Genomic DNA, 25,693 nt, shown 5'->3' on the forward strand with positions numbered 1-25,693 from the left:
TAGTCACCGATACCGAATACCGATACTTTTTTTAAATGTCATGTGACCGTTTTGGGGGATCTGTGGATCTGTGGATGACGCACTGTCATGTGGGGGATCTGTGGATGGCACTGTTATGGGGATCTGTGGATGGCACTGTTATGGGGGATCTGTGGATGGCACTGTTATGGGGGATCTGTGGATGGCACTGTTATGGGGGATCTGTGGATGGCACTGTTATGGGGGATCTGTGGATGGCACTGTTATGGGGGATCTGTGGATGGCGCTGTTATGGGGATCTGTGGATGGCGCTGTTATGGGGGATCTGTGGATGGCACTGTTATGGGGATCTGTGGATGGCACTGTTATGGGGATCTGTGGATGGCACTGTTATGGGGGATCTGTGGATGGCACTGTTATGGGGGATCTGTGGATGGCACTGTTATGGGGGATCTGTGGATGGTACTGCTATGGGGTGGGATATCTGTGGATGGCATTGTTATGGGGTGGGGGGATCTGAGGATGGCATTGTTATTTGGTGGGGGATCTGTGGATGGTGCTGTTATAGGGGATCTGTGGATGGAACTGTTATGGGGAGGATCTGTGGCTGACACTGCTATATGTCATCCACAGATCCCCCTCATAACAGTGTCCCCCAATACACCGGGCCCCGCCGCTCACCGAAGTATTTATAAACGTGAATCCTTATCCTGTTGTTAAGTTGAACTAACGCTGCCCTCTCTCATGTTCCCCTGTATCCCCACAGCACTTACTTAAGCTTCCATAGCAGGCAGAGCGGACGGCACCAGTAACGTCACTCACTGACGTCGCGCGTCTGCTCCGCCTGCTTCACTCATAAAGTGGGCGGAGCAGGCGCTCTACGTCAGTGAGTGACGTTACTGGTGCCGTCCGCTCTGCCTGCTATGGAAGCTTAAGTAAGTGCTGTGGGGATACAGGGGAACATGGGAGAGGGCAGCGTTAGTTCAACTTAACAACAGGATAAGGATTCACGTTTATAAATACTTCGGTGAGCGGCGGGGCCCCGCCCATAGTTACGCCCATAGTATTCTATTTATGTATCGGGGCGGGGTATCGGCGGCTGAGTACCGCCGAGAAAACTCGGAATCGGTCCCGATACCGATACTAGTATCGGTATCGGGACAACCCTACTATCAACAATCTCTATCTCTATCAACAATCTCTATCTCTATCAACAATCTCTATCTCTATCAACAATCTCTATCTCTATCAACAATCTCTATCTCTATCAACAATCTCTATCTCTATCAACAATCTCTATCTCTATCAACAATCTCTATCAACAATCTCTATCAACAATCTCTATCAACAATCTCTATCAACAATCTCTATCAACAATCTCTATCAACAATCTCTATCAACAATCTCTATCAACAATCTCTATCAACAATCTCAATCTCTATCAACAATCTCAATCTCTATCAACAATCTCTATCAACAATCTCTATCAACAATCTCTATCAACAATCTCTATCAACAATCTCTATCAACAATCTCTATCAACAATCTCTATCAACAATCTCAATCTCTATCAACAATCTCAATCTCTATCAACAATCTCAATCTCTATCAACAATCTCTATCTCTATCAACAATCTCTATCTCTATCAACAATCTCTATCTCTATCAACAATCTTTATCTCTATCAACAATCTCTATCAACAATCTCTATCTCTATCAACAATCTCTCTCCATGAGGTACACTACTCAAAAGTGGCCTCTGGGAGCTGTTTTATAAGGCATCAGGGGAAGCATTTTTTTACCGTCTTGTGTCAAGACCCAGTGTCTAATCAGACCACACCTGTAATCATTTACATATCTGCCTGAGACACAATTGCATGCAGATTTTTGCAACAATTTGAAATTTATATTATTATTTTTTATTGTCTTATGCTTCCAACACCTCAAGAACTGCTGCCTAATAAATCCCACCCCCTCACGGTGACATTATAGCGAGAGAGTCTTATTCACCCCACCTTCAGTGGTTTTAATGTTATGGCTGATCAGTGTATATATAATGAACGGAAAGATGGTAAGGAGACTGGAAAAGTAACCTTATGGGGGAAGAGTTCATTGTTTCACATAAAATATTCATGAGACCAAATTGTCATTTTCACGGTTTGCTTACTTGGCATTTCTAGAAATAGTCCTCTCGTCTTTGCCCTAGTATTTAAAGGGGAACAGTCACCCCTCTGATCTTTATGAAATGAACATAGGGCATGACTGCTCCAGAAATAAAAATATATTAATATATATATTTTTTATTATGTTAGACTGTTTAGTTGAACATGCTGAATTGGACTCTTTCTAGCCTTATTATGCTAAATTATGTTAAAGATTTGCAAGGCAAGTATTCATGCAATTGCTTAATGTGTCGTATATAGACAAATGCACAAAACAATGTTAAATTAATTAAATTAAACTATTCAGGCAAATCGAGGATCCCAGGAAGGTGAGCCCCTGTTGATGTGATAGAAATGACTTTGCATTGTGGGCAGTTGTAGACTTTTTTGGGTAAATGGGTGCATCTGATCTCGGTGGGTCCCCTGTGCAGCTCTTGAACAGGGCTGCATCAAGTTGTAAGGATGATTTTAGACTCCACAGCAGAACGGGTGTGCCCTTAGATCTACAGAGGAGAAATCCACTTACTTGAAAACCCTATTCACAAGTATTTTTGCCCTATAAGACGCAGGTTTTAGAGGAGAACAATAAGAAAAAAATATGTTTCATTAGACTTCAGGTCAGACCAGCAGCCAGAACCCCAATGTTAATCAGACCTCAGCTCACAGCCCCAATCAGAACCCCAATGTTAATAAGATTTTAAATAAGAGCCCCATGCCTCTCATCAGCCCCCATATGACTCTCATCAGCCCCCATATGACTCTCATCTGCCCCCATATGACTCTCATCAGCCCCATATGAGCCCCAATGCCTCTCATCAGCCCAATATGAGCCCCTATTGCCTTATATCAGACCCCATATACCACTTATCAGCCCCCATTGCCTCTCATCAGCCCCCATATGAGCTCTCATGCCTCTTAGTAGCCCCCATATGAGCCCCCATGCCTCTTAGCAGCCCCCTTATGAGCCACCATGCCTCTTAGCAGCCCCCATGCCACAGAGAACTTAAAATAAAAAAAACACGTACCTCTCCTGCTCCGGACGCTGCTGCTCCTCACCTACAGCGCGATCCTCTTCATCCTGCCGTCGGCTGTGCTGTGATCTGTCACGCACATCGTGAGGTCAGAGAACCATCACACTGTGTGCAGCCACTGCACAGCCGACAGCCAAGGACCAGGAAGCGGTGAGTACAGAGCCTTCTCCGCTTCCTGGTCCTCAGGTACTAATGAGCGCTTCCATAATGGAAGCGCTCATTAGTATTCACCCCATAAGACGCAGGGACATTTTCCCCCCACTTTTGAGGGAAAAATGTGTCTTATGGGGTGAAAAATACGGTATTGTGCAGCAAAAACTGCCACATCTTTAGATCTGTCCCAGCGATCCTCGCTAAGAGATGCCGGTGCACAACCGGGAGCGTGTGATCCTGGTTTTTTACCTCCCCAGATGCCGTTGTCACATTTGACCACGGCATCTGAGTGGTTGAATGTGTGCAGTCGACTATATCATTGATCACATACATTAGCCCCGGGTGCCTGCTGTTTAAAACAGGTTAATAATAGTCCAGAGCAGCATTCAGACTTCTGCTGGTTGCTACTAACAGCTCACATCCGTATACCCTAGCTGAGCTCCTATATTGTATTTCTCTGTGCCGCAGTACCATTTTTTTTTCTCTCTACATGAGGCTATTGTGTAGTGACTGTGTAAAGACATCACCTCTCAGAAATTAAAGTGTACCCCCAATTGTAAAAAACTTTTAATAAATGAATAGTGCAGATGACTATAAGAAACTTTGTAATGTATCTTATTTAAAAGGCTTCTATCTACTTTCATCAGGCTGCTTTTTCCTTTTTTCTGCTTTTAACAGTGACATCTGTGTAGAGAGGAGGGGGGAGGAGAAGGCTTCTGGATGAGAGACGCTCAACCTGCAGTTTCCTAGCATTTTTTACTGTATTATATCTAGTAAGACTGGCCCCCTACCACTGTTCAGAGTGAGGTAATAAATCACTTACTAGATGGCAGTAGCCTCCTCATCCTCCCTCACCTCTCCATGTACTGGTTTGTGAGGCTAGAGAAAAGAGATTGAGTGAAGAGAAAGAGGAGGAAAGCGGCATGAGAAGCCCTGAGGAAGCATAATTATTTAATAAGACACATTACAAAGTTTCTTATATTTACCTGTGCTATTCATTTCTGAAAAGTTGTTTATAACTGGAAGTACTTTTTTTAAAGCATGGGAAAATACTTTCTTTAGACTATGAACCAGCAGGGGTGGTCTGAATGATACGAGCTTGGCTTTTAGAAGGGTTCCGCATGCGTCTCTGTTATTTATTCTTTTTGCTTTGTAGATTTGTTTCTCGATATAAAACGTTTGGACGTGAAGCTGGACTTTCGTGCAGATTGGCAGTGCTACATTGTTCAGCTTTTGATGTTTGCAGTCATTTTAATATTTGGTAAAATATTCCATGTTTGTCATTGTCAACACTGAGATGAATCAGACTTCAAAGGGTCTGTGACTTTTTTTTTTTTAAGTCCTTTGAACTTGACTGATGTAAGCCTTTTTTCTCGCTGTGTTTGAACTATGTAATAACTAATAATTTTAGTTTTATAGGACAAGAAAACGCCCTACAGTGATTTCTGCATGATCATCGTAAAATAATTGACAAATACGAAGACCTTTTTATTCAGCTTAAAATTACAAAATGCTCCATATTTATGAAGGAGAAAGAGTGTTTAACATAAAAATCAGCTTGAGACTTACTGGAAGTGCTCCCTGGTATGGAGACTTATTGACGATGCTACATGGGAAACCAATACGCGAAGATGTATCTCCCAAGGAAAGAGAACCATCTCGCCAGGGTCACCTCTTGGAAGTGGCTCCCTATGAGTCAAGATCCGACTTTCCAACAAGCCTTGAGATTTGACAAGGCTCTGGTTTCTTTAAGGAGATTCAGTAGGCTACCTAAACTCCTTCCCAGGCATTGCACTGAGCCAGCCAGAATCCGTACTGATGAGAGGCAAGCTGTCTGCAGATGGATATCTGACCTGGCTATATTCTCTTGTCAAATCCTAAAGTTGGATCTTAACTCATAGGGATCCACTTCCAATAGGTGGCGCTGGTGAAATGGTATCCTTTTTTTTTTTGGGAGATACCTCTTTGCATATAAAAGTCAGAAAAACATACAATTATCCACTACTGGAGTGAACAACTTTTATGGTCACCATAAAACTTTAAAGGTGTTTTCCAGCTTTTTTTTTTTTACAGTTTTAAAAAAATGAATGCCCAGCCTGCTGTACCTGTTGAGAAAATCATACTCACCTGCTCCTCACTTCTCTTTTCCCAATCCCTGTCTCCCTTATGCAGTCTTACAATCCAGGGTAGACAGGATCACATGCGCTGCTGCAGCCACTGACTGGCCTCAGAGGTTATGTGTTTCCAAGTGGCACGTCACTGCTGCATGGAAAAACTTCACTGCTGAGGCCAGTCATAGGATGCAGAGGTGCACGTGACCTCATCTGTCCTGAAGTTTACAGGCTATGGACCAGGAGAATGCAGAAGGAAGACAGGGAGCTGGAATGGAGCGCCGGGGAGCAGGTAAGTATGGTTTTTCACCAGGTACAGCAGGCTGAGAGGGAAATTTTAAAAAGTGCACAAAGGGTATTCACATCTGAGACATTTATGACATATCGTCTAGTAGGTGTCCCATTATGGACTTTTACCTATTGGGAGAATGGGGCTCCCCTTCTGCTCAGTTCTTACTGTAGGAAGATGTAAACCATGCATGTGTGCAGCTCTCTGCCTTTTAGATTATGTGACTTGCTGAATCGGTCAAGTGTCTCACCGCGCCATAAAATGTCATTGAAGATACCAGCATGCAAATGGAGACCCTTATATATGTATTAGGATCCCAAAGATGGCCACACAGTCCACCATTGATACGTGTCCCGGCTCCCATGCTATTTCCCATGGAAAGGACATGAGAGCAGCCACCAGGCACAAACAAGCAAGTCTTTGACCAGATGGTTGGGGGCTGCACAGAATGGTATGATGGGCCACATGTGACCCCTAGGCTATAGATTACTCACCCCTACCCTGGAGGATCTCCACAGGGTTTATTGGGTCCATCCAGTAATCCCACAATATAAATGTATATGGTATGGGTTATCGTCTCTGTCTTTGCTTTTATATGAATGTTCATTTAGTGATAGACTCCTCCTAAAAATATACAGTGGCGATCAAAATTGGAGAACAACACACAATTTCCGAAATGTCAAGGTCATAGTGTAGTCCTGTGTGAATATATCCGAACATGAGTAAAATAGCAGGATTTTAAGATTATTTCATAAATTGTATTTATGCTAAAGCACAGAATAAAAATGTTAATGAGATAATTAAAAAGGAACTCTGGTCAAAATTAGAGAACACTTTCAGATACCTGCAAGTTATTGGTGTTAATCTGGCAACTGGTGCTAATTTCCTTAATGATCTGACAAACCCTATTTAACTGGTAGCCTAACTTTCCAGTTATCACTGACTTTGACAAAATGGTGCGCCGTTCCAAAGTGACTGAAACCCTCCGGCAGCAGGTTGTCCAGATGAAGGCCAAAGGGGTGACCCTATCATCCATAGCAAGAAAAGTTGGTCGTTCCAAGTCTGTGATTTCTAGAATATTGCATCTTTACATCATAAACTCATTCAAGTCCCCCAAGAAGGCTGGTCGCACTTGAAAGACTAATGCAAGAGAGGACAGGATAATGCGGAGAATCTCCATGGGTAATCGTTTCAACACTGCAGCTGGAATTGCTCGCCAGTTTAGCACTGAACAGGTTAAGGATCTGTCTCGTCATACAGTGTCTCAACGTTTAAAGGGAACCTGTCACCGGGATTTTGTGTATAGAGCTGAGGACATGGGTTACTAGATGGCCGCTAGCACATCCGCAATCCCCAGTCCCCATAGCTCTGTGTGCTTTTATTTAAAAAACCCGAATTGATACATATGCAAATTAACCTGAGATGAGTCCTGTACGTGAGATGAGTCAGGGACAGGACTCATCTCAGGTTAATTTGCATATGTATCAATTCGTTTTTTTTACACAATAAAAGCACACAGAGCTATGGGGATTGAGTATTGTGGATGTGCTAGCGGCCATCTAGCAACCCATGTCCTCAGCTCTATACACAAAATCCCGGTGACAGGTTCCCTTTAAGAGAATTTGAACTGAAAGTCCACTCTGCAGTGACCAAACCTCTCATTAGCAGACAGAATTATAAGGCTAGACTTTGCTGAGGAGCATGTTGTGTGGACAGAGGAGAAGTGGCCCAGAGTTCATTTTAGTGATGAAAGCAAGTTTAATTTATTTGGGTCTGATGGGAAACATTATGTTCATCGACAAACTGGGGAAAGACTGAACCCAAAGTGTGTAAAGAAGTCAGTGAAAGGTGGAGGAGGAAGTGTCATGGTTTGGGGAATGTTTTCTGCAGCAGGAGTTGGACCTCTCATACAGCTACATGGCAGAGTGAATGCAAGTGTGAATCAGAACCTTCTTCAACAACACACGGTTCCTTCCTTGCATTCATCACTCAATCAGCCAGCAATTTCCATGCAGGACGATGCCCCCGTCATACAGCAAAACGGGTAAAGCAGTTCCTTGAAACTGAAAACATTGAAACAATGAAATGGCCGGCCCAGAGTCCTGATCTAAACCCAATAGAAAACCTCTGGAAAAGCCTTGGTGACAAAGTTATGGTCAAGAAACCCACAACAGTCACAGAACTGTTAGAGACTGGTAGAAGAGTGGAGAAAAATCCCACCAGAGCGAGAGACGAGGGATGTCCTGTGGCCACAGATGTGCTGAAGTCATTCACAGCAAGGGCCTGTATACTGATTGGTGACTGGTGTAACCTTCAGAAAATGTAGTTAGAATCTTTCTCTGTGCTACAGTCATTGCTGTTCTCTAATTATGATCATCAGGTTTTATTGAAAAATTAAGGTTTAATGTTGATATACTTTAGTTATTTTGGAAAACACGGTTCTAATGGCATGGTGTACCCCTTACAAAACATCCTTCAAATGATGATCAATGTAGATTACATTATTTCTGAAAAAATCAAGTGTTCATAAATCGTTCTCTAATTTTGATCTCCAGTGTAAATGGTTTTACCGTGCTGTGTCTGCTGTAATTCTCTCATGTAGAAAGAGTTTCAGGTTTCATATGTTTTTCCAAAGTGACCTTTTTAAATGCGGCCTCCATCCTCCGCTCTTACTTTCCTCGCTCATGTGTCAGGCTTGTGTGTGTTTATTGCTTTTTTGAGAAAAATAAGTAATTCTGCACCTGTAAGGGTACAGCACGGTGACCACAGGGATTAATTATAATCTCTGTCTATTTATGATTTAAAGGATAGCTGTCATCTTTTTTTATTTTATTTGCTAGTTTATTATAGGTAGGCATGTATACCTGAGTTAGTCTGTCAATGATTGCTAAAAGATCTGTAATTACCTTATACTAACAACTTTCATTAAGGTCTCCTGTCCCTTTCCACTGCTCCTTTTAAAAGACCGTTGCTAGGGCTCATCTGTCTTCCAACTTAATGTAAACAGAAGACGGAGGGGCGGTCCTTCACACTGAATGCCTGCATTAGGCTTCAGAGTGAGGAGGCGTGTTTCTCAGTAATCCAATCTGATTGGCTTGCAGGAAGCTGCTAGCTACAGCAAGTGTGTATGGGAAGTAAGGGAAGGCAGTTTTGGCCTCAGAACTTGCAGAGTAGCCATCTTGAGAAGATCCTGATATTGTAGGATTCAAGACAGCCGTAACTAAGGGGAAACTCAATGAAAACGGTGTTATGTGAAGAAACTAAAGATTGCTTTATGCATAATGCTGCTGCAGTAGTAACATATGCTAAAATAGATTTTTTTGATGAAAACATGACAGTTATCCTTTAAAATGAAATGTTGCTGCAAAATAAAAAATATAAAATTCCCACAAACAGCTTTGAATTGAAGAGAGATTTCATGTTTTATCAAGTGAGTATGCTCCTTATGCTTAGTTAATTGACCATGATCTTTTTTTTTTTTTCTCTAATCGACAGCTAAGAAAAATTGGTGGTGGCGGCTTTGGAGAAATCTACGATGCCCTGGACCTGCTGACAAGGGAGAATGTCGCGCTCAAGGTGGAGTCTGCCCAGCAGCCAAAACAAGTACTAAAAATGGAGGTGGCAGTTCTCAAGAAACTTCAAGGTAAAATAACCTGTGATCTTCTTTTATGGTCACTTTAAGGTCCGGTCTATACAGTCTTGAAGGATCTCTAAGTAAATAAAGTATTTTTTATTTCTTTGGGTAAAAGTGGGCAGATTTAGCAAAAAAATAAAAACAAAAAATAAAAAAATAATATATATATATATATATATATATATATATATATATATATATATATATATATATGAAAAAGAAAAAATTGGCAGCACCGAAAAATAAAAGATGAAAACTGGACAGGTGTTATGTCCTAAAGGGCATAAGCTGATAGCCCAATATATAAATGGAAAAATGGACAGCACTCCAAAACTATAAAATATACAAAAATGTATCCACCCATGTGGAACAAAACAGCAGCAGCGACGTTTCGGCTCATCCATAGAGCCTTCCTCAAGCTTGAGGAAGGCTCTATGGATGAGCCGAAACGTCGCTGCTGCTGTTTTGTTCCACATGGGTGGATACATTTTTGTATATTTTATAGTTTTGGAGTGCTATCACTTGGCTTGAGAATGGTTCTGAGAGAGAACCGAAATGTTACTGTATGACATTTGTGAATAAATAGCACATTTTTCACTTTTAAGGAGTGCCGTGGATTTTTGCGAATATATATAAATATATATATATATATATATATATATATATATATATATATAAAATATTTGGCTGCCTCCATACTAGCCCTCTGTTACAATGGAACTCTTGTCAAGAGTCCTGAATATAAAAAAATATATATACTGTATTTTTCGCTTTATAAGACGCACTTTTTTAGCAAGAAAAAAGTTTGCTAAAAAGTGCCTGCGTCTTATAAACAGCAGTCAGGGAGATCCAGAATGGCCCGACCCTCTGACCGCGCCCTTAATGATCTGGCAGAGTGCACTTTCAGCGCCTTGTGTGCATATCGCACACATGTACTAAAAACAATCTAGCAGAAGAAGAAGAAGCATGGCAGGACACAACAGAGCAATGCCAGGAGACACATTTATTTGGACAGGTACGTTTAATGAGGGGACCACATGCACCATTGCTGGTTGTTAGACCTAAAGTTATCGATCCCTCCACTTCAGTAAAACACCAGTTTCCCCTTCAAATTTCTTTCATATTCCCTTTAAAGAGGACCTAGAAAATATTTTTTCTAATTTTCTGTTGTCTTAACCTGGGGTGCATCTTATAAAGCGAAAAATATGATGGATATATTGAAAAGTAAAATGTGTTGGGCTTGTTGCACCATTAAATATTTTTCATATAATTCAACATGAAAAACGAGTTACTTTTCTAGTTTACTTTCTGTTACAAAAATGCTCCAGTTGTGAGATATTCACTTCATTAAAATGGTGCCCCCTGGTGTGTAATCTGTATAGTAATGTGCACGTCCACCTGCTGATGTGGTGGTTGCATCCTTCAACTGCCACCAGACCCATCTACTTTTAGAAGCTGTGATAGTTACAGTACGAGAGCTACAGCAGAAAGGACACATTCCCTGAGAAAGGACACACCCTCTGATCTCCCAGCCTGAAGAAAATTTAGCAGAGTAATGAATGGAGAGCTCTCTTGATCTGTGTGAGGTACAGGGCTGTTTCTAGCTTTCTTAGCAACAGATTGTCATGTATTTTTATAATTTCTGATTTTCATTTTTTACATTGATCATGGGATAACCCCTTTAACTACACGTATGCTAGGTATAGTGGATCAGGGGGGATAAAAATCAATGATTTAAAAAAAATCTGATTTTTTTTATTTCAATCTGTTTTTTTTTTATATAAAATGCTTTTTGAGGAAAATATATTACCATCCAAAGGTTATTCCATCATTAAATAAAGATTAGTTTTTTAATTATGTAGAATAAGGCTGTACGTGGACTCCCATATTGTTGAATGGATTAGGCAGTGGCTGAGGGACAGGATATGCTAGGATATGCCATCAATGTCAGATGCGGGTACCACCTCTGGGACACACTCCTATCTCTAGAACAGGCCCCCAAAGTGAATAAGAAGTGCGCCCACCTTACGTTCACTTGTATGAGAAGTGAATGGAGAGCACCCGTGCATGCGAGGACATGCCAACCAATCTGACATTGGTGTCCTATCGCTACAATATGCGACTAATCTATGAGACTACACAACAGTGTTAAGAATGCGCCATATTTATCCTACAGTATTTGATACTGACATTTTAGGCGCAATTTCTTTGGCTTTTTTCACCTTTTTTTAGTTCATAAATGCTGTAGCCAGATGTTACCTATAAAGTCTATTGCAAAATATTGTAACATTCACATACACAGCATTTTGGCTTTAGGTGTTTGTATGTATTTCTGGGTTCAGCTGCATTTTTTCTGTAGGTTTTACTATATGCCGTATAGAAGTTATTGCATGGCTAAAATGTAACAAGTGAAAAAACACCTTTAAAAAAAAAACAACCCACTTACTGCATAAAACACCCAAAATTTTTTTTTATTTTTATTTTTGTTTAGAAAACTAATTGTAAAATACTGTATAATTTAACAGAGGGACCATACCTTAATTAGGACCTTCGTCAATAAGCTAAGGTGTGGTTACACAGAGCATTTGTCCCTGATGACCCAGCATTAGGGATGAGTAAATCTATTCTAACAAATAGATTTGTCTCATTGGCAAGAGTTCTTCACCTTTGAGGGGCTGTCCCCACAGGTGATTAAACGTCCACCTGCCTGTTGATTGATGGGGTCAGACATCTGGCCCTGACATTCTCATACTTGCACCGCTTCTACTAGTAGAAGCGCAAGCGCAAAGGATCTGCTTGAGGAGCATCAACTGCGCATGCGCCACTACACTTCCAGGTAGCAGTGCATGAACAGTCGCTGCTCCCAAAGCCGATGCAAGAGCTTTTGCACTTGCGTCGCTACCTGGGGCGCAGGTGCAAGATGTGGCGCAGTTGGGCAGCCCCTCATGGGTGAAGAACTCTTAGGCTGCGTTTACACGGGCGAGATTTCCGCGCGGGTGCAATGCGGTAGGTGAACGCTTTGCACCCGCACTGAATCCGGACCCATTCATTTCAATGGGGCTGTTCAGATGAGCGGTGATTTTCACACATCACTTATGCGTTGCGTGAAAATCGCAGCATGCTCTATATTCTGCGTTTTTCACGCAACGCAGGCCCCATAGAAGTGAATGGGGTTGCGTGAAAATCGCAAGCATCCGCAAGCAAGTGCGGATGCTGTGCGATTTTTACGCATGGTTGCTAGGTGACAGTCTATTCACTGTATTATTTTCCCTTATAACATGGTTATAAGGGAAAATAATAGCATTCTGAATACAGAATGCTTAGTAAAATAGCGCTGGAGGGGTTAAAAAAAATAAACAAATTAACTCACCTTCTCCTCTTGATCGCGAAGTTCCCGGTCTCTTCTTTACTTCTTTAATGATGAGTTGTGGGCTAAAGGACCTTTGGTGACGTCAGATCACATGCTCCAATCACATGGTCCATCACCGTGGTGATGTACCATGTGATTGGAGCATGTGATCTGACGTCACCAAAGGTCCTTTAGCCCCCAACTCATCATACCGGGAACTTCGCGAACAAGAGGATAAGGTGAGTTAATTTTTTGTATTTTTTTTTAACCCCTCCAGCGCAATTTTACTAAGCATTCTGTATTCAGAATGCTATTATTTTCCCTTATAACCATGTTATAAGGGAAAATAATACAATCTACACTAAAACTAACCCAAACCTGAACTTCTGTGAAGAAGTTCTGGTCTGGGTACCACAGTCGGTTTTTTTATCACGCGCGTGCAGAACACATTGCACCCGCGCGATAAAAACTGAACATCAGAACGCAATCGCAGTCAAAACTGACTGCAATTGCATTCCTACTCGTGCGGGTTTGCCGCAACACACCGGGACGCATCCGGACCTAATCCGGACACGCTCGTGTGAACCCAGCCTTAATGAGAAAAATCAATCTTTAGAATCAATTCGCTCATCCCTACCCTGCATGTCTGTGCATTACACAGACAGGCTATTGATTTTAATTAGCGCTATGTAATATTTAATTTGCCCTCTAGGGGGGCTGTTAAGGAATCGAACACTTGCTACTTGGTTTCATTGATGATTAGAACTGATTGCTGGGTGCCACCCTGTGATCAGTTTATTTTTGGGGTCCCTTCTAACAAAAAGGGAGCGCCTAAATCAGAGAACCCTATTGAGTAGCCCTGTACTAATCAAACTGCCCCTTCTTGGTGCAAGATAATTACAACTTGAGTCCAATACTGTATTATATCAGCGCTTTATATACGATTGCCTTACTGTCCTGTGGAATTGGTCATGAGGGGATAAAGGCCGTTGCATAAATGTTGAAATCCACTTTGTTGCTTATACTGCATGCTAAGGAAGTGGTGCAAGCCATCTTCTACACGCCTTGGTTTGGTTCCAAGGTGAAGCTACACTTTACAAATGAGTCTAAAGGACATGAGCTGTTTTGTATGCAGACAAGGGGATGTGCTCTTCTTTAGAATGTATCTTGCATCTCTTTGCTCGCTCTCAATTGTCAGGGGAAGCTAGCTATGTCTCATTGCCTTCACTTAGCTATAGGATCCGTGCTGAGGCGGAGAGCATAGATTTTGCAGAAGAAGCAGGAGACCTTGCTCCGCTGCTGTGTACCACGAGCTGGAATGACGCAGGTTTCATTCCCTATTACGTCTGAGTGTAGAGAGAGAAACCACACTGATCCAGCTTATAACCGACTGAAGAACAGAGAAGACGTTGATGATTTGGATTGTAGGCGACATGTATGATTTATGTTTAGCTATAGGGACCTTCAGAAAGATGGAATTTAAAGGGAACCTGTCATCAACTTTATTCTGCCTGCACTATGGCAGCCTAAAGTAGTGATGGACACCCTGATTTCAGCGGTCTACCACCGCTACCTGAGAAGAGTCATGGTCATTCAAGAGGTCTTGCTCTCTCCAACCACTCCTAGGTCTTGCGGGTGGTCGGGGATAGTGAGAGCTCATGAATAACCATGACTCTTCTCAGGCAGCCATGACTCTTTCTAGGCCCAGGCTTGGAGGATTATTTAGCAGGTTCTTGGAAACCACTTAATTTTAGCTCATGTGTGGCAGACCTCTGAAGTTAGCGCGTCTGGCACGAATTTAGGTTGCCCTCAGTAAGGGCAGCATAAAGCGGTTCCCTTTTAAATATGACGTCACGGCTTTGAAAATAATTTAGTCCAATGTGCATTGTAAAATCAGCAGTCGCCCGGTTGTTAGGATATTACCATATTACTAGATAAATCTGTCTCAGGTGGTGACAACCAGTGTGGCCACCATTAAAGCACACACAGTTGTCGCCCAGTTCAGGGATTTAGCTGTACATTACTATGCAGATCTACTGCTCAAGACTTGTAGAAAGGTGGGATTAAAACCCAGATTAGTTCTTCTAAACAAATGTCTAAGCTAAGAAAGGGCTGCACAGAATATTTAACAACTTTAGGTAGAAATCCTCTTAAAGTAAAGCCAAGAACGGTACAGATGCAAACAGTTGGACCCCCACCGATCTGTTCTGGATGGCTCCTGGAGCGGTTGTCTGGGATTTCGATATTGATAGCTTTTCCTTAGGACAGGTCATCAATACGAGACCATAGGGAGTCAGAGTCCCAGCATTACGTCTGATCAGATGCTTGAAGAGGCTGCGGCACTTAGGTGAGCTCTGTATCCTCATCCTAGGCCAATGACGTCCCATTCATCGGTCACATGGCCTAGGCGCAGCTCAGTCCCATTTAATTGAATGGGGCTGAGCTATGATACCAAGCACAGCCACTATACCATGTTCGGTGCTGTGCTTGGTAAGATGTGAGGAGGCTCCGGTGGTCATCGGAACGCCGGGCTCCCACCCATTAGATATTGATGACCTATCCTGACGATAGGCCATCAATATCAAAATCCTGGATAACCCCTTTAAAGTCCCAGATAAGCGTAACATGCTGCATGTCTGTTGTAAATCGTCAACAGGGAGATTAAGCATCTGCGTGTACAACAAGAATGTATCTGCTGACTGCAATCAGAGGTGTTGAAAACACAGTATACAGGTGAAACTTGAAAAATTTGAATATCGTGCAAAAGTTCATTTATTTCAGTAATGCAACTTAAAATTAGAATATTGTGAGAAGGTTCAATATTCTAGGCTTAAAGTGTCGCACTCTAATCCGCTAATTAATCCATACCGCCTGAGCAAAGGGGACCTGAGATTGTTACTTTGGGGTTTCATAAGCTGTAAGCCGTAATCATCCAAATTATAACAAATAAAGGCTTGAAATATCTCGCTTCGCATGTAATGCGTCTCATATGTTAGTTTCACCTTTTAAGTTGTATTACTGAAATAAATTAACTTTACACGATATTCTAATTTTTCGAGTTTCACCTGTATTAGAAGATTGCATCATTTTTTTTGATTAGTCAATGATTATCCATTATTAACACATCACTTCTTTGCGTAATTAACCAATAAGCCCCATTGTGACAGACCCTTCCCAAGCTTCTCCGTGTCAATTAGTATAAGCTGAAGATAAAAATCCGACCTGTGATCCTCCAGCTGCTGCTCAGCCACTATTGATCTTTTCTCAATGATCTTTGAATTCATTCTACTTACCGATGGCTGTGTCCTAATCCTGGTTCTGTGATCTACCAGCTAAATATTTAACCACGGCAGCCGCATTTAAAGAGCTTACTGATCAGAAAAAAATGCAGTCAGATGGCGGGCATGTGCATTTGATTTGTTGATTTAAAGGTGTTTTCTGAGATTCTGATATCAATAACCTATTCTAAGGATAGTCCAAAAGACGTAAATATCTCCATGAAACATGGTTTAGGTCATCCTACCAGTTGTAAAGTGCAACGTTTCAGCTATATCCTAGCCTTCTTCAATCATATTGTGGAACAAAACACACACACACACACACACACACACACACACACACACACACACACACACACACATATATATATATATATATATATATATATATATATATATATATATATATACACACACACATAGAGATCCCTCAAGTTACAATATTGGTTCCTGCACAACCCTTGTATGTTGAAACCATTGTAACTTGAGTCCATAACTCTATGGACAACTAGTAATTGGTTCCAAAACTCCAAAATGTCTTCCCAAAATAGGAAAAAAGAGTATTTCAAGAAAATAAGAATATAAAAAGCAAGTCCTTGCATATAACAGACAGGAGGAGATGCTGGAAGCTGTAAATCACTTTATTTGATGAGTAATGGAGCTTCTTCAGGGTCCTGTATAGCATACAATGTACCAGAAAAATAACATGGATCCGTCCTCACAGGAGGCGCTCATCCTGGTACAGACAGGGGGAAGAATAGGAGATGTAGTACCGCTCTGTACTGTAAACAGGAGCTACAAGAAGCCAATATACAAGTGTTTTACCAGAGAAATGGCCATGTTGATTGGTTGGATCTGAGTCATTGTGTGTTGAGTCTAGTTTCAACTTCTGATGGCCCAGGAAAGACAATTTTGTCTTCTGAGTCCATTGTATCTTGATGGGTCATATATAGTGGTGATGTGTACAGTATAGGTGCTGGGAGGTGTGTATATACAGTTTTGTCTAGATATTGTTCTGGGCTGGATTTCATGTGGACTGGGGGGATAGGTTTGGTAGTGGGATCTGCCAGTCCACACCCTTCCACTACATGTGTTGTCTTTTGCCAGAGGTGATCACAGGTGAGGCCTGCTGTAATCAAGGAGGGATAAAACAACCCTCTGTGTATGACTTGGAGGGAGAAAGGCTGAGGAAGCCTGAGAGGCTCTGTGTGGTCTCAGCCAGGAGGGCTGAGGGGCCACAAGGCTTTGTAAAGCCTGATGTTTGGGGGGCCCAGAGATGCCTACAGAAATAGGGTCGCACGATCAGAGTCGGGAGGACTTCTGGACCATCTCCCCCCAAGGGTGCTGGTGTGGTCACAGCCTGGAGGCTGCTGGACCTTATATGGCGGAGTTCAACAACCAAGAGAGTATATATAATTCCTTGAATATAAAATATATTTATTGAAATTCATTTAAAAAGTGTACATGACACTACTACAAACAATATATATAGTGAAAGTTTCCAAAATTTGCCGCATCTATAACGCCCAATTACTATTGCAATAAGACTACAACTATCATGAATTAATATCAAGTGGACATACTATGTGCGTGACTATATGAAACTGCTGGATGAACAGTCCTTGCTACATTCAACCGCACCGATGTCCGGATGTTGGTCTGATTAAAGTAAAGTGACTAATGCATATGAATGAACCACATCTGAAGTTTGTCTATACCTGTGTGGTGGCAATATGGATGAGTGGGAATGCACCTACAAAGTGAATTTCAGACCCCTCCATGATTTCTAAGTGGGAGAACTTGCAAAATCGCAGGGTGTTCAAATACTTCTGTTCCTCAATGTATATTAACCCGAAATGATACTATAGATATGCTACATATGAATATATAAGATTGAGGAGTATCTAATTTTATATACCGCAACGTATGAACTTGGTTCCAAAACTTTGTGAGCTCCGCAATTGGAACTAAAAGAGGGACCGTGACTACAATTAGTTATAAATACTAATATACCACTACAGATATATTTTAATATTTTTATTCTTGTCTTATATGAAATTTAATTTTTTATTCTGTATAATTGTTGTCTGGATTCTCATATGTATTGTATCTTAAAATAAATGTTATATGAGTTTCTTAGAGCCGGCCATTGGTTGAACGACATATTACTGTAGCTAGGTGGTTATAGCGGGCCGTGCTCTATTCTGGTGAGCTCTTCATATAGAGAGTATATGACACAGAGTGTAAAAGGCAAGAAGTACTATATATTTTCCAGGTCTTCATGGTTTTTACTAGAGGGGTGGTACTAGATAAGAAAATAATTTTGTTTTTTTTTGTTTTTTTTCTCCAGAAACAGAATCCCTCTTGTTTGTGTACTGTGTCTGGTATTGCAGCTCTGCCACATTAAAGAGGTTTTCTGGTTTGCATCAATATCCTTTAAAATAATAATTTCTGAAGGTAGCTCTAATGTATTTCTCTTACCTTTTTTAGTGCTCCTGTTCTAGGCTGTGGTCACATGACCATGTCCATGCAGCTCTTACTTCCTGTGATGTTATGTCCATGGGCGGGGCTGGGATATGGGTGTGTCTATCTAAGTAGCTAGGCATTAGGGGCAGTGCTGGAGTGGAAGGAGAAATGCATCATGGGTTTGGTTTGATAAAGAAACAGGAAATTCTACAGAAATAGGATGGAAACCAGAGTGATTTGTTGTGATTTATGTACGTTTTCATTGCAGGGGGTGATGTCTTGGACTTTGTTTCCAGTAGTTTAATTTGGAGAGGGAGACCTCTCTTCATCAGAAGTGATGTGATATAGCCTCATGGTCCTAGACCTGCTTCTTTGTAAAACCATGTCACTTACATTATGGTCTTTTCACGTTGCATCTTGAGCGTCCTTTTACTATTTGCACTGGAAAAGCTCCTGGCTCATTTGCCAGTTTGACCCATAAAGCACCCCCATAGGCATCTGTGCTTTTTAAAGCATACAGCGCAGTATACGCTTATGTACCGTAGGCCACTGCATGAAATAGCACAATCTCCTGCTCTATTCCATGCGTTATGGTTTTTGGGCATATGGGTCTGTTTAATAGATGCATCAGGGGTTTTCCAGGTGCATTCCGTAAATGCGAAAATAGATGTACTGCAGCTGCAAAGCTCAAAAATAAGTTACGAATGGCCGTATCTTTTCTCCCGCTTTTCTGCTGATGCAAAAATGTGCCCCAATATGGTTTGCAGAATACAGACTCCAGTCTTGGCCTGAAAATAATGGCATTGTGGCCTAGCGCGGAGCTCGTTGGCCAAGGCCAATCTAAACTTTGCTGGAACTTTATAGTGACATTATTATAGGTGGAGACGTGCCACTCACAACCCGAACATGTTGGCCTCAAAACACGCTTTATAAAAGCACAAAAGTGGGATTTTATAACGCCTATAAGACCATACAGTGAGGAACAGAAGTACAATGTGAATTTCAGACCCCTCCATGATCTCTAGGTGGGAGAACTTGCAAAATCGCAGGGTGTTCAAATACTTCTGTTCCTCACTGTATAAAGATGTGAGACTGAAAAAAAGGTATAGTCAGACCTGATGCCGGCGCTTTGAAGAGTAATCTACTGAAATATTTAAATGTTCTATTTTTGTCACCATCTAATAAATGTGAAATCACATTACCGATCTCGTTATAATCCATTTTAAGAATTTCATTTTCGAAGGTGAACTGTCTTAAAGGCACCTGATCAGCAAAAAGCACAGAAGGTTTATCTGGTGTTAAGGTGGCCATACACGTTATAGAGGTTGGTTGATGGTTGAGCAAGCCTACATCTGGTCAGCAGACACGGCCATACACATTGTAGTCCATATTGGCCATTACAGCTGTTCAAAATGCCCATACAGGTTAAATGAAACCGGGCAAGATCTTTCTGGGAATGTTCTTTCAGAGTAAGATGTGAGGCTGCTCTTCTAGGACTTGACTTCTGGTTCCTAACTCTTTGAGTTGTTTTTGTATTGATGATTATGGATGGTTTTTTTTATTGCTTAGCTCCTCAAGTCTACAGCCATTAGACCATTCCTGCATTATAACTAGAGATGAACGAATTTCCGCTTATAAAATTCGTTCACACTTCGTTTACTGGTAAAAGGTGAATTGCGTTATGGATTCCGTTAGCACGGACCATAACGCAATTCTATTAGAGGCATTCTGTTATTCATTCCATCATAATAGAAGTCTAGGGCCTGCATAACGGATCCGTCCGCAGAGGACTCCCCTGCATAACGGAAATGGAAAGGATCTGTTTTGCAGCCCATAGACTTCTATTATGACGGAATGAATAACTGAATGCCTCTAAAGACATTCCGTCATAGAATTGCGTTATGGTCCGTGGTAACGGAATCCATAACGCAATTTACCTTTAACTAACAAACGAAGTGTGAACGAATTTCAAAATATGAAATTCGCTCATCTCTAATTATAACGTATAAAATCTTTACAGGACATTTGGTATCAATTAGATATTGTAATAATTCAGAGGGTGGATGGGATGAGAGGCTCGTTTCGAAATATCCCTAGTGTAAAAAATGCTAAACCAACTCTGCGTGGAAGAATCAGAACCAGAACAGATTACTTTGATGAAATTTACACTGGGAAATTATTTATATGATCCAACATTCTCTGTGTTCATCCAACCTTTTGCACAAAAATATTTTGGGTGTAAAGTTAACAAGAGACTGCCTGAAAAGATAAAAATGTTAAAAATATATAACTTTATTTTATATTAAAAATACATGGCTAAACCACAAAATAAGTCACTTGACACACCTTCGTTCTGATTGGCTAGCCTGCCCATTCAGCTCAGCCCAGTGGGACGTGGCTAAATTAATTTTTTTAAAGAAACGACTGATTGCAGCCGCGCTATGGCCGTCAAAGAGCCAGAGGCTACAGGCCGCACGTGCGCCATCAGCAGTGTGCAGCGTTCTTCTAATTGACCTATGTTACACATTAATAAAAGGCGCTCACTCCTGATGAAGCGCTGATATAGGTCTAGATCAGCATAGAAACGCGTCGACTAAAGCGCTATTTACTGACCCCAAATAGCCTACTGGGAGAGGAATAGGGACCCTATTGAGCGACTTTTAGACATTGCAGCAGTTTCCAGTAGTTCATCGTGCTGGGGATTATAGCAGACAATAAGCTTTGTCAGATAGAGGTGCTATATTTTGGTGTGCATCTCCCATAGGGAAAGCACTGTGAGCTTTTCTCCGTCCTGTGTCCACACAGCAGATTGCACCTGCACCCGATCTTTAACTGCACATGGTGGTCGTTGCAGGGATAGTGTGACCACCTCACTACTGCCAGATTCTGACAGTGGCAGTCGCTTATTTTGGGATCCTACCCCATCATATCTTGAGGCTTAGTGACCGCACATAACGGACAGGTCCAGCCAGTGTAAATAAGGGAAGGTACTACCTTTTGAACTCCCTATTTCAGTGGGTAGGAAGAATTAATCAATCGGATATATATGCTTCCACAGATATCTATTAAACCTCTACCCAGCCTGAAACTGACTTATGTTGTGGTTTAGCCACGTATTTTTAATATAAGATACAATAAAGTTATATATTTTTAACATTCTTTTTATTCAGGCAGTTGGGCGGTCATTTACTGTCAGATATACTCTAGTTTTCTGGCGTATATCTGTTGCAGATTGTGGCGCAAAGGTTATTTGCGCAGCAATCAGTGACTTTTCCCCACTTTAATGCCAGGTCTAAAAAAGGGGGCATGGCGTAGGCGGGCTGGCAGGCCCTTATCATTTATAATTTTCTATGCTTGTTGTAGACATAGAAAATGTTCTGAATCAGCGCCTCTACATAACTTCAGGGGATCCACCGCCAGTGAAGGGGTTATTGAGACCGGCGTCTAAAACCCCGGTCTTAATAAATCACCCCCTTTGTCTCTAAATCCTTGATACGTAAATTTCGGCATTGCTTTTAGTTAACCTGTAAAGTTCACAAGTCAGACTTACTACTCCTTTCTAAAATGTAGACAATGTAAACTAAAGATGCTCCAAATGTACCACAGTGGATGACACAGGATAATAAATGTGGTGCGGGTCCAGATCCTTTTGTCTAACTTTATACCAACTATTGATTCGGATTTCTTTGTTGCAAAATTCTGGTGATATTTCGGCGCACGTTGTCACATATTAAACAAAGCCCCTTTCCACTGAATTGCACCTTTTTCGCTAACTCTTTCCTCCTTGTCCAGTGATAATTTATTTTGGCACAAAAAGGTCTAAAACTTGTGACATTATGTGCCAGAAATTTCACTTAATCCGCTGCTGTAATCTGTGGGGGAATAGGCAGTAAGTGTCCAGTTTTTCTACAGCGCCACTGTAGAGGAAGTGAGGTATTACACATTGTTCACTGAAATCAATGGGATGTCTGTGTAATTTGTCAACACGCCAGGTCTTCCAGAGCAGAAGATGGTCTCGTAGAAAAGTGTCCAGAATGGGGGAGATATTTACTCCTTTTAAAAAGTCTTCATGTTCTGACCGTTGATGCATTATCAGGGCTACAGTACTAACGGACTCCACAGTAATAGAATATCATTATAGATTTACCCCTCATGTCCATAATATATTTTATCATGGTCCTAGTTATTTACTAGCATTGTTTTGCAGAGAAAACCAAATACGGTACACGAGATGCAGCGTCATCTGCTCGGTTTTTATAGCATCCAAGGCCGCCGTCAGAAACCTTTATGTCTGCAATTAAATGGTCCTCATTTTGCGTCTGGAGCATTGAGCGTTCTTCATGAAGCACGCTGCAGTGATGCATCCTGAAACCATCACCGAGGACGGGAAAAGCAATAAAGATTTTAAATGACAGGAGACAGATCTAAAAGGAATTTTTATGAGTTGCACGATGTTGTGTGTGCCACATGATATATATCTTTATTTTCCAGAGGGGGCAGGGCACGGTGGCTCCGTGTTAACCACTTTTGACTTGCAGCGTTGGGGTCCTTGGTTTGAATCTTTACCAAAGGCAATATCGGCACAGAGTTTGCATGTTCTAGCCGTGTTTATGCAGACTTCCTCCCATACCCCCCAAAATATATAGTATTTTTTTAAATCACTTGATGACCCCTGATGTCATAGTATGTCACAACTGAGATCAGCAAGGGTTATCCAGGAAAAGCGGAGAAGAAAAAAATCATACACAGGGCACCATAAGTAGTATTGCCAATAGGAATGATGAAATATGAAACTCAAACAGATGGAGGCTCACATGGAGCGGTTGAGCTAATTAGGCACAACTATAATAAAGGCAATGTGGTGCATACCACGTGTGGCTGGCTGCTGCACCTTCATCGAAAGCCGTGCTGATCCGATGAGAAGAAGAAACAAGGAATTGGAACAGCCCCGCCAGTGGAATCGAACAGGATCTTGCTGCCAGGGTTCAAGATAAAAGCTTTATTGGTGACAACTAGTGTTGAGCGAACTTCTGTTTTCAAGTTCGGCGTACAAGGTTCGTGTTATCTAAGAATTCTGTTATGGATTTGGCTACCATGGACCATAACTTAGGGCACGTGGTAGCAGAATCCATAACGGAATTCTTAGATAACCCGAACACAAGTTTGCTCCTCCCTAGTGACAACGTGTTTCGGCACTAAACCAATGCCTTTATCAGGCCATAATACAGTTACCACAAACATGGGAGATTTATATACATTATAAAACAGGAAAAAGAAATGACTTCATAGAATGAGGTCAAGGGTCGGAATTAAAAAAAAATAATTAAAAATAATTGACAGGTCGGATTAGATCCCATGACTCCCAGCAATACTAACACTGATCCACTGTGGCTGTATTTATATAGGAATGTGGTGAATGTTTGGATCCTTAACCTGATCTGCATAAAACCGCTCAAGACACTCCTATATATAGATAACATAGGATCCTGATGGTTTCAACTCGCCTCCTCCCCCTCACTGCAAAATGATTTTTGCACAGGTCACGGAGCATATCCAATACACTCTCCCATAGAAGTCCATGAGCCTTTCAGGTCTACAAGTTTCTCTGGTCCTATCTCTCTAAATGCTGTTAACAGCAGCTCAGGCAAGATGGCTGCTCCCACGTACAGAAAATGGAATATAAAAAAATCCACATTCAGAAACAAGAAACTGATTACAAACTATTTATCAGTATCTAATTTTAAGTCGTAAAAAAATTGAGATTTAAAAAGAGGATCTGCCGTTTTCCCCTAGAAACTGCTTCACTCTTGTCCATAGGCATGTATGGCAGCTTAGCCCCAAACGAATGGCATTAAAGCGTCCAATAATGGTGCTGATTCTGGACAGATTAGAAAGCAGAACTTTTTGCTAATGACATGAAACCTCCTCCCATCAAAGGCTGTATGTTTTCACGGACAATGTCCAAGTCATTTAAGTGATGGATTCTGTTCTCTTTGTTAGGTAAAGATCATGTATGCCGTTTCATCGGATGCGGAAGGAACGATCGATTTAATTATGTGGTCATGCAGTTACAGGTACGTTTTATCATTTACACAGAGTTGTGCAGGATAGTAAGACTACTTTCACACTCTCGTTTTGGGCGGATCCGTCATGGATCTGCAAAAATGGATCCGTTACAATAATACACCCGCATGCATCCATCATGAACGGATCAGTTTGTATTATCTGTAACATAGCCAAGACAGATCCGTCATGAACTCCATTGAAAGTCAATGGGAGACAGATCCGTTTTCTATTGTGCCATATTCTGTCAGAGAAAACGGATCCGTCCCCATTAACTTACATTTGTGTGTCAGGATCGGTTTGGCTCAGTTTCGTCAGGCGGACACCAAAACGCTGCAGGCAGCGTTTTGGTGTCCGCCTCCAGAGCGGAATGGAGACTGAACGGAGGCAAACTGATGCCTTCTGAGCGGATCCTTTTCCATTCAGAATGCATTAGTGCAAAACTGATCCGTTTTGGACCGCCTGCGAGAGCCCTGAACAGATCACAAACGGAAAGCCAAAACGCCAGTGTGAAAGTAGCCCAAGTATTGCATTGCCATGCTTCAGTGTGGAGCGTTCCGGGTATGCCCATGCCCATCCGCGTCTACTACTAGCTAGCCTTTCATTTAAGTAATTATGTATCATAGTACAATGCACTTCTTCTTCTTATCTTCCCCTCTTTTTTTTTTTTTTTTCTCCACCTTCTTACTATTCTCTTATTATTTATTTTCTTGTTCTTACATGGTTTGACTTCTATATGTTATGAAAAGAGTACAACCTGTAGCACCATTATACTTGACCGGTTTCATTCCAGTACGGCTTCCTCAGGGATGTGCCGACGTGCTCACAGAACTGAATCGGGCGGCATACGTTTACAGTGCCTCTCCACTGGTTCCGGTACCCGTCTGCTTGCAGTTGGTACCGTCATTTTCACCATCACTAGTGAATTGTCAGGTGGGGCAGTCTCCATTGCTCAGTGTGTATGGCTGAGTTGAAGTTTCGGTGACATTGATCCACGGAGACCACCCATGAGATGGTTCTTTATTATGAGGGGCCAAGATGATTGACTCTGATTTCTGGGAGGTGGGTCTAGAAGAAAAGGAAAAAAAAACACACCTGAAACACTGAAGAGGCTGCTGTTAATATATGCTACTAGTTTCACTTCTCTAAAAATTTGATAGGTCCTCTTATGGACATCA

The 25,693-nt window shown here is 41.6% G+C and overlaps 1 protein-coding gene across 2 annotated transcripts in view; it reads left to right on the forward strand.

Moving 5' to 3' along the window:
* The window catches only part of TTBK2 (tau tubulin kinase 2), a 112,441-nt gene that overhangs the window by 43,550 nt on the left and 43,198 nt on the right, over positions 1 to 25,693 (forward strand). For both annotated transcript variants that reach the window (XM_040412380.1, XM_040412381.1), the window contains exons 3-4: positions 9,221 to 9,368; positions 24,453 to 24,526. In XM_040412380.1, the coding sequence (XP_040268314.1) occupies positions 9,221 to 9,368; positions 24,453 to 24,526 (222 nt within the window). The remainder of the gene's footprint in view (positions 1 to 9,220; positions 9,369 to 24,452; positions 24,527 to 25,693) is intronic.

Source organism: Bufo bufo, chromosome 11, assembly GCF_905171765.1.
Source record: "Bufo bufo chromosome 11, aBufBuf1.1, whole genome shotgun sequence".
NCBI lineage: Eukaryota > Metazoa > Chordata > Amphibia > Anura > Bufonidae > Bufo > Bufo bufo.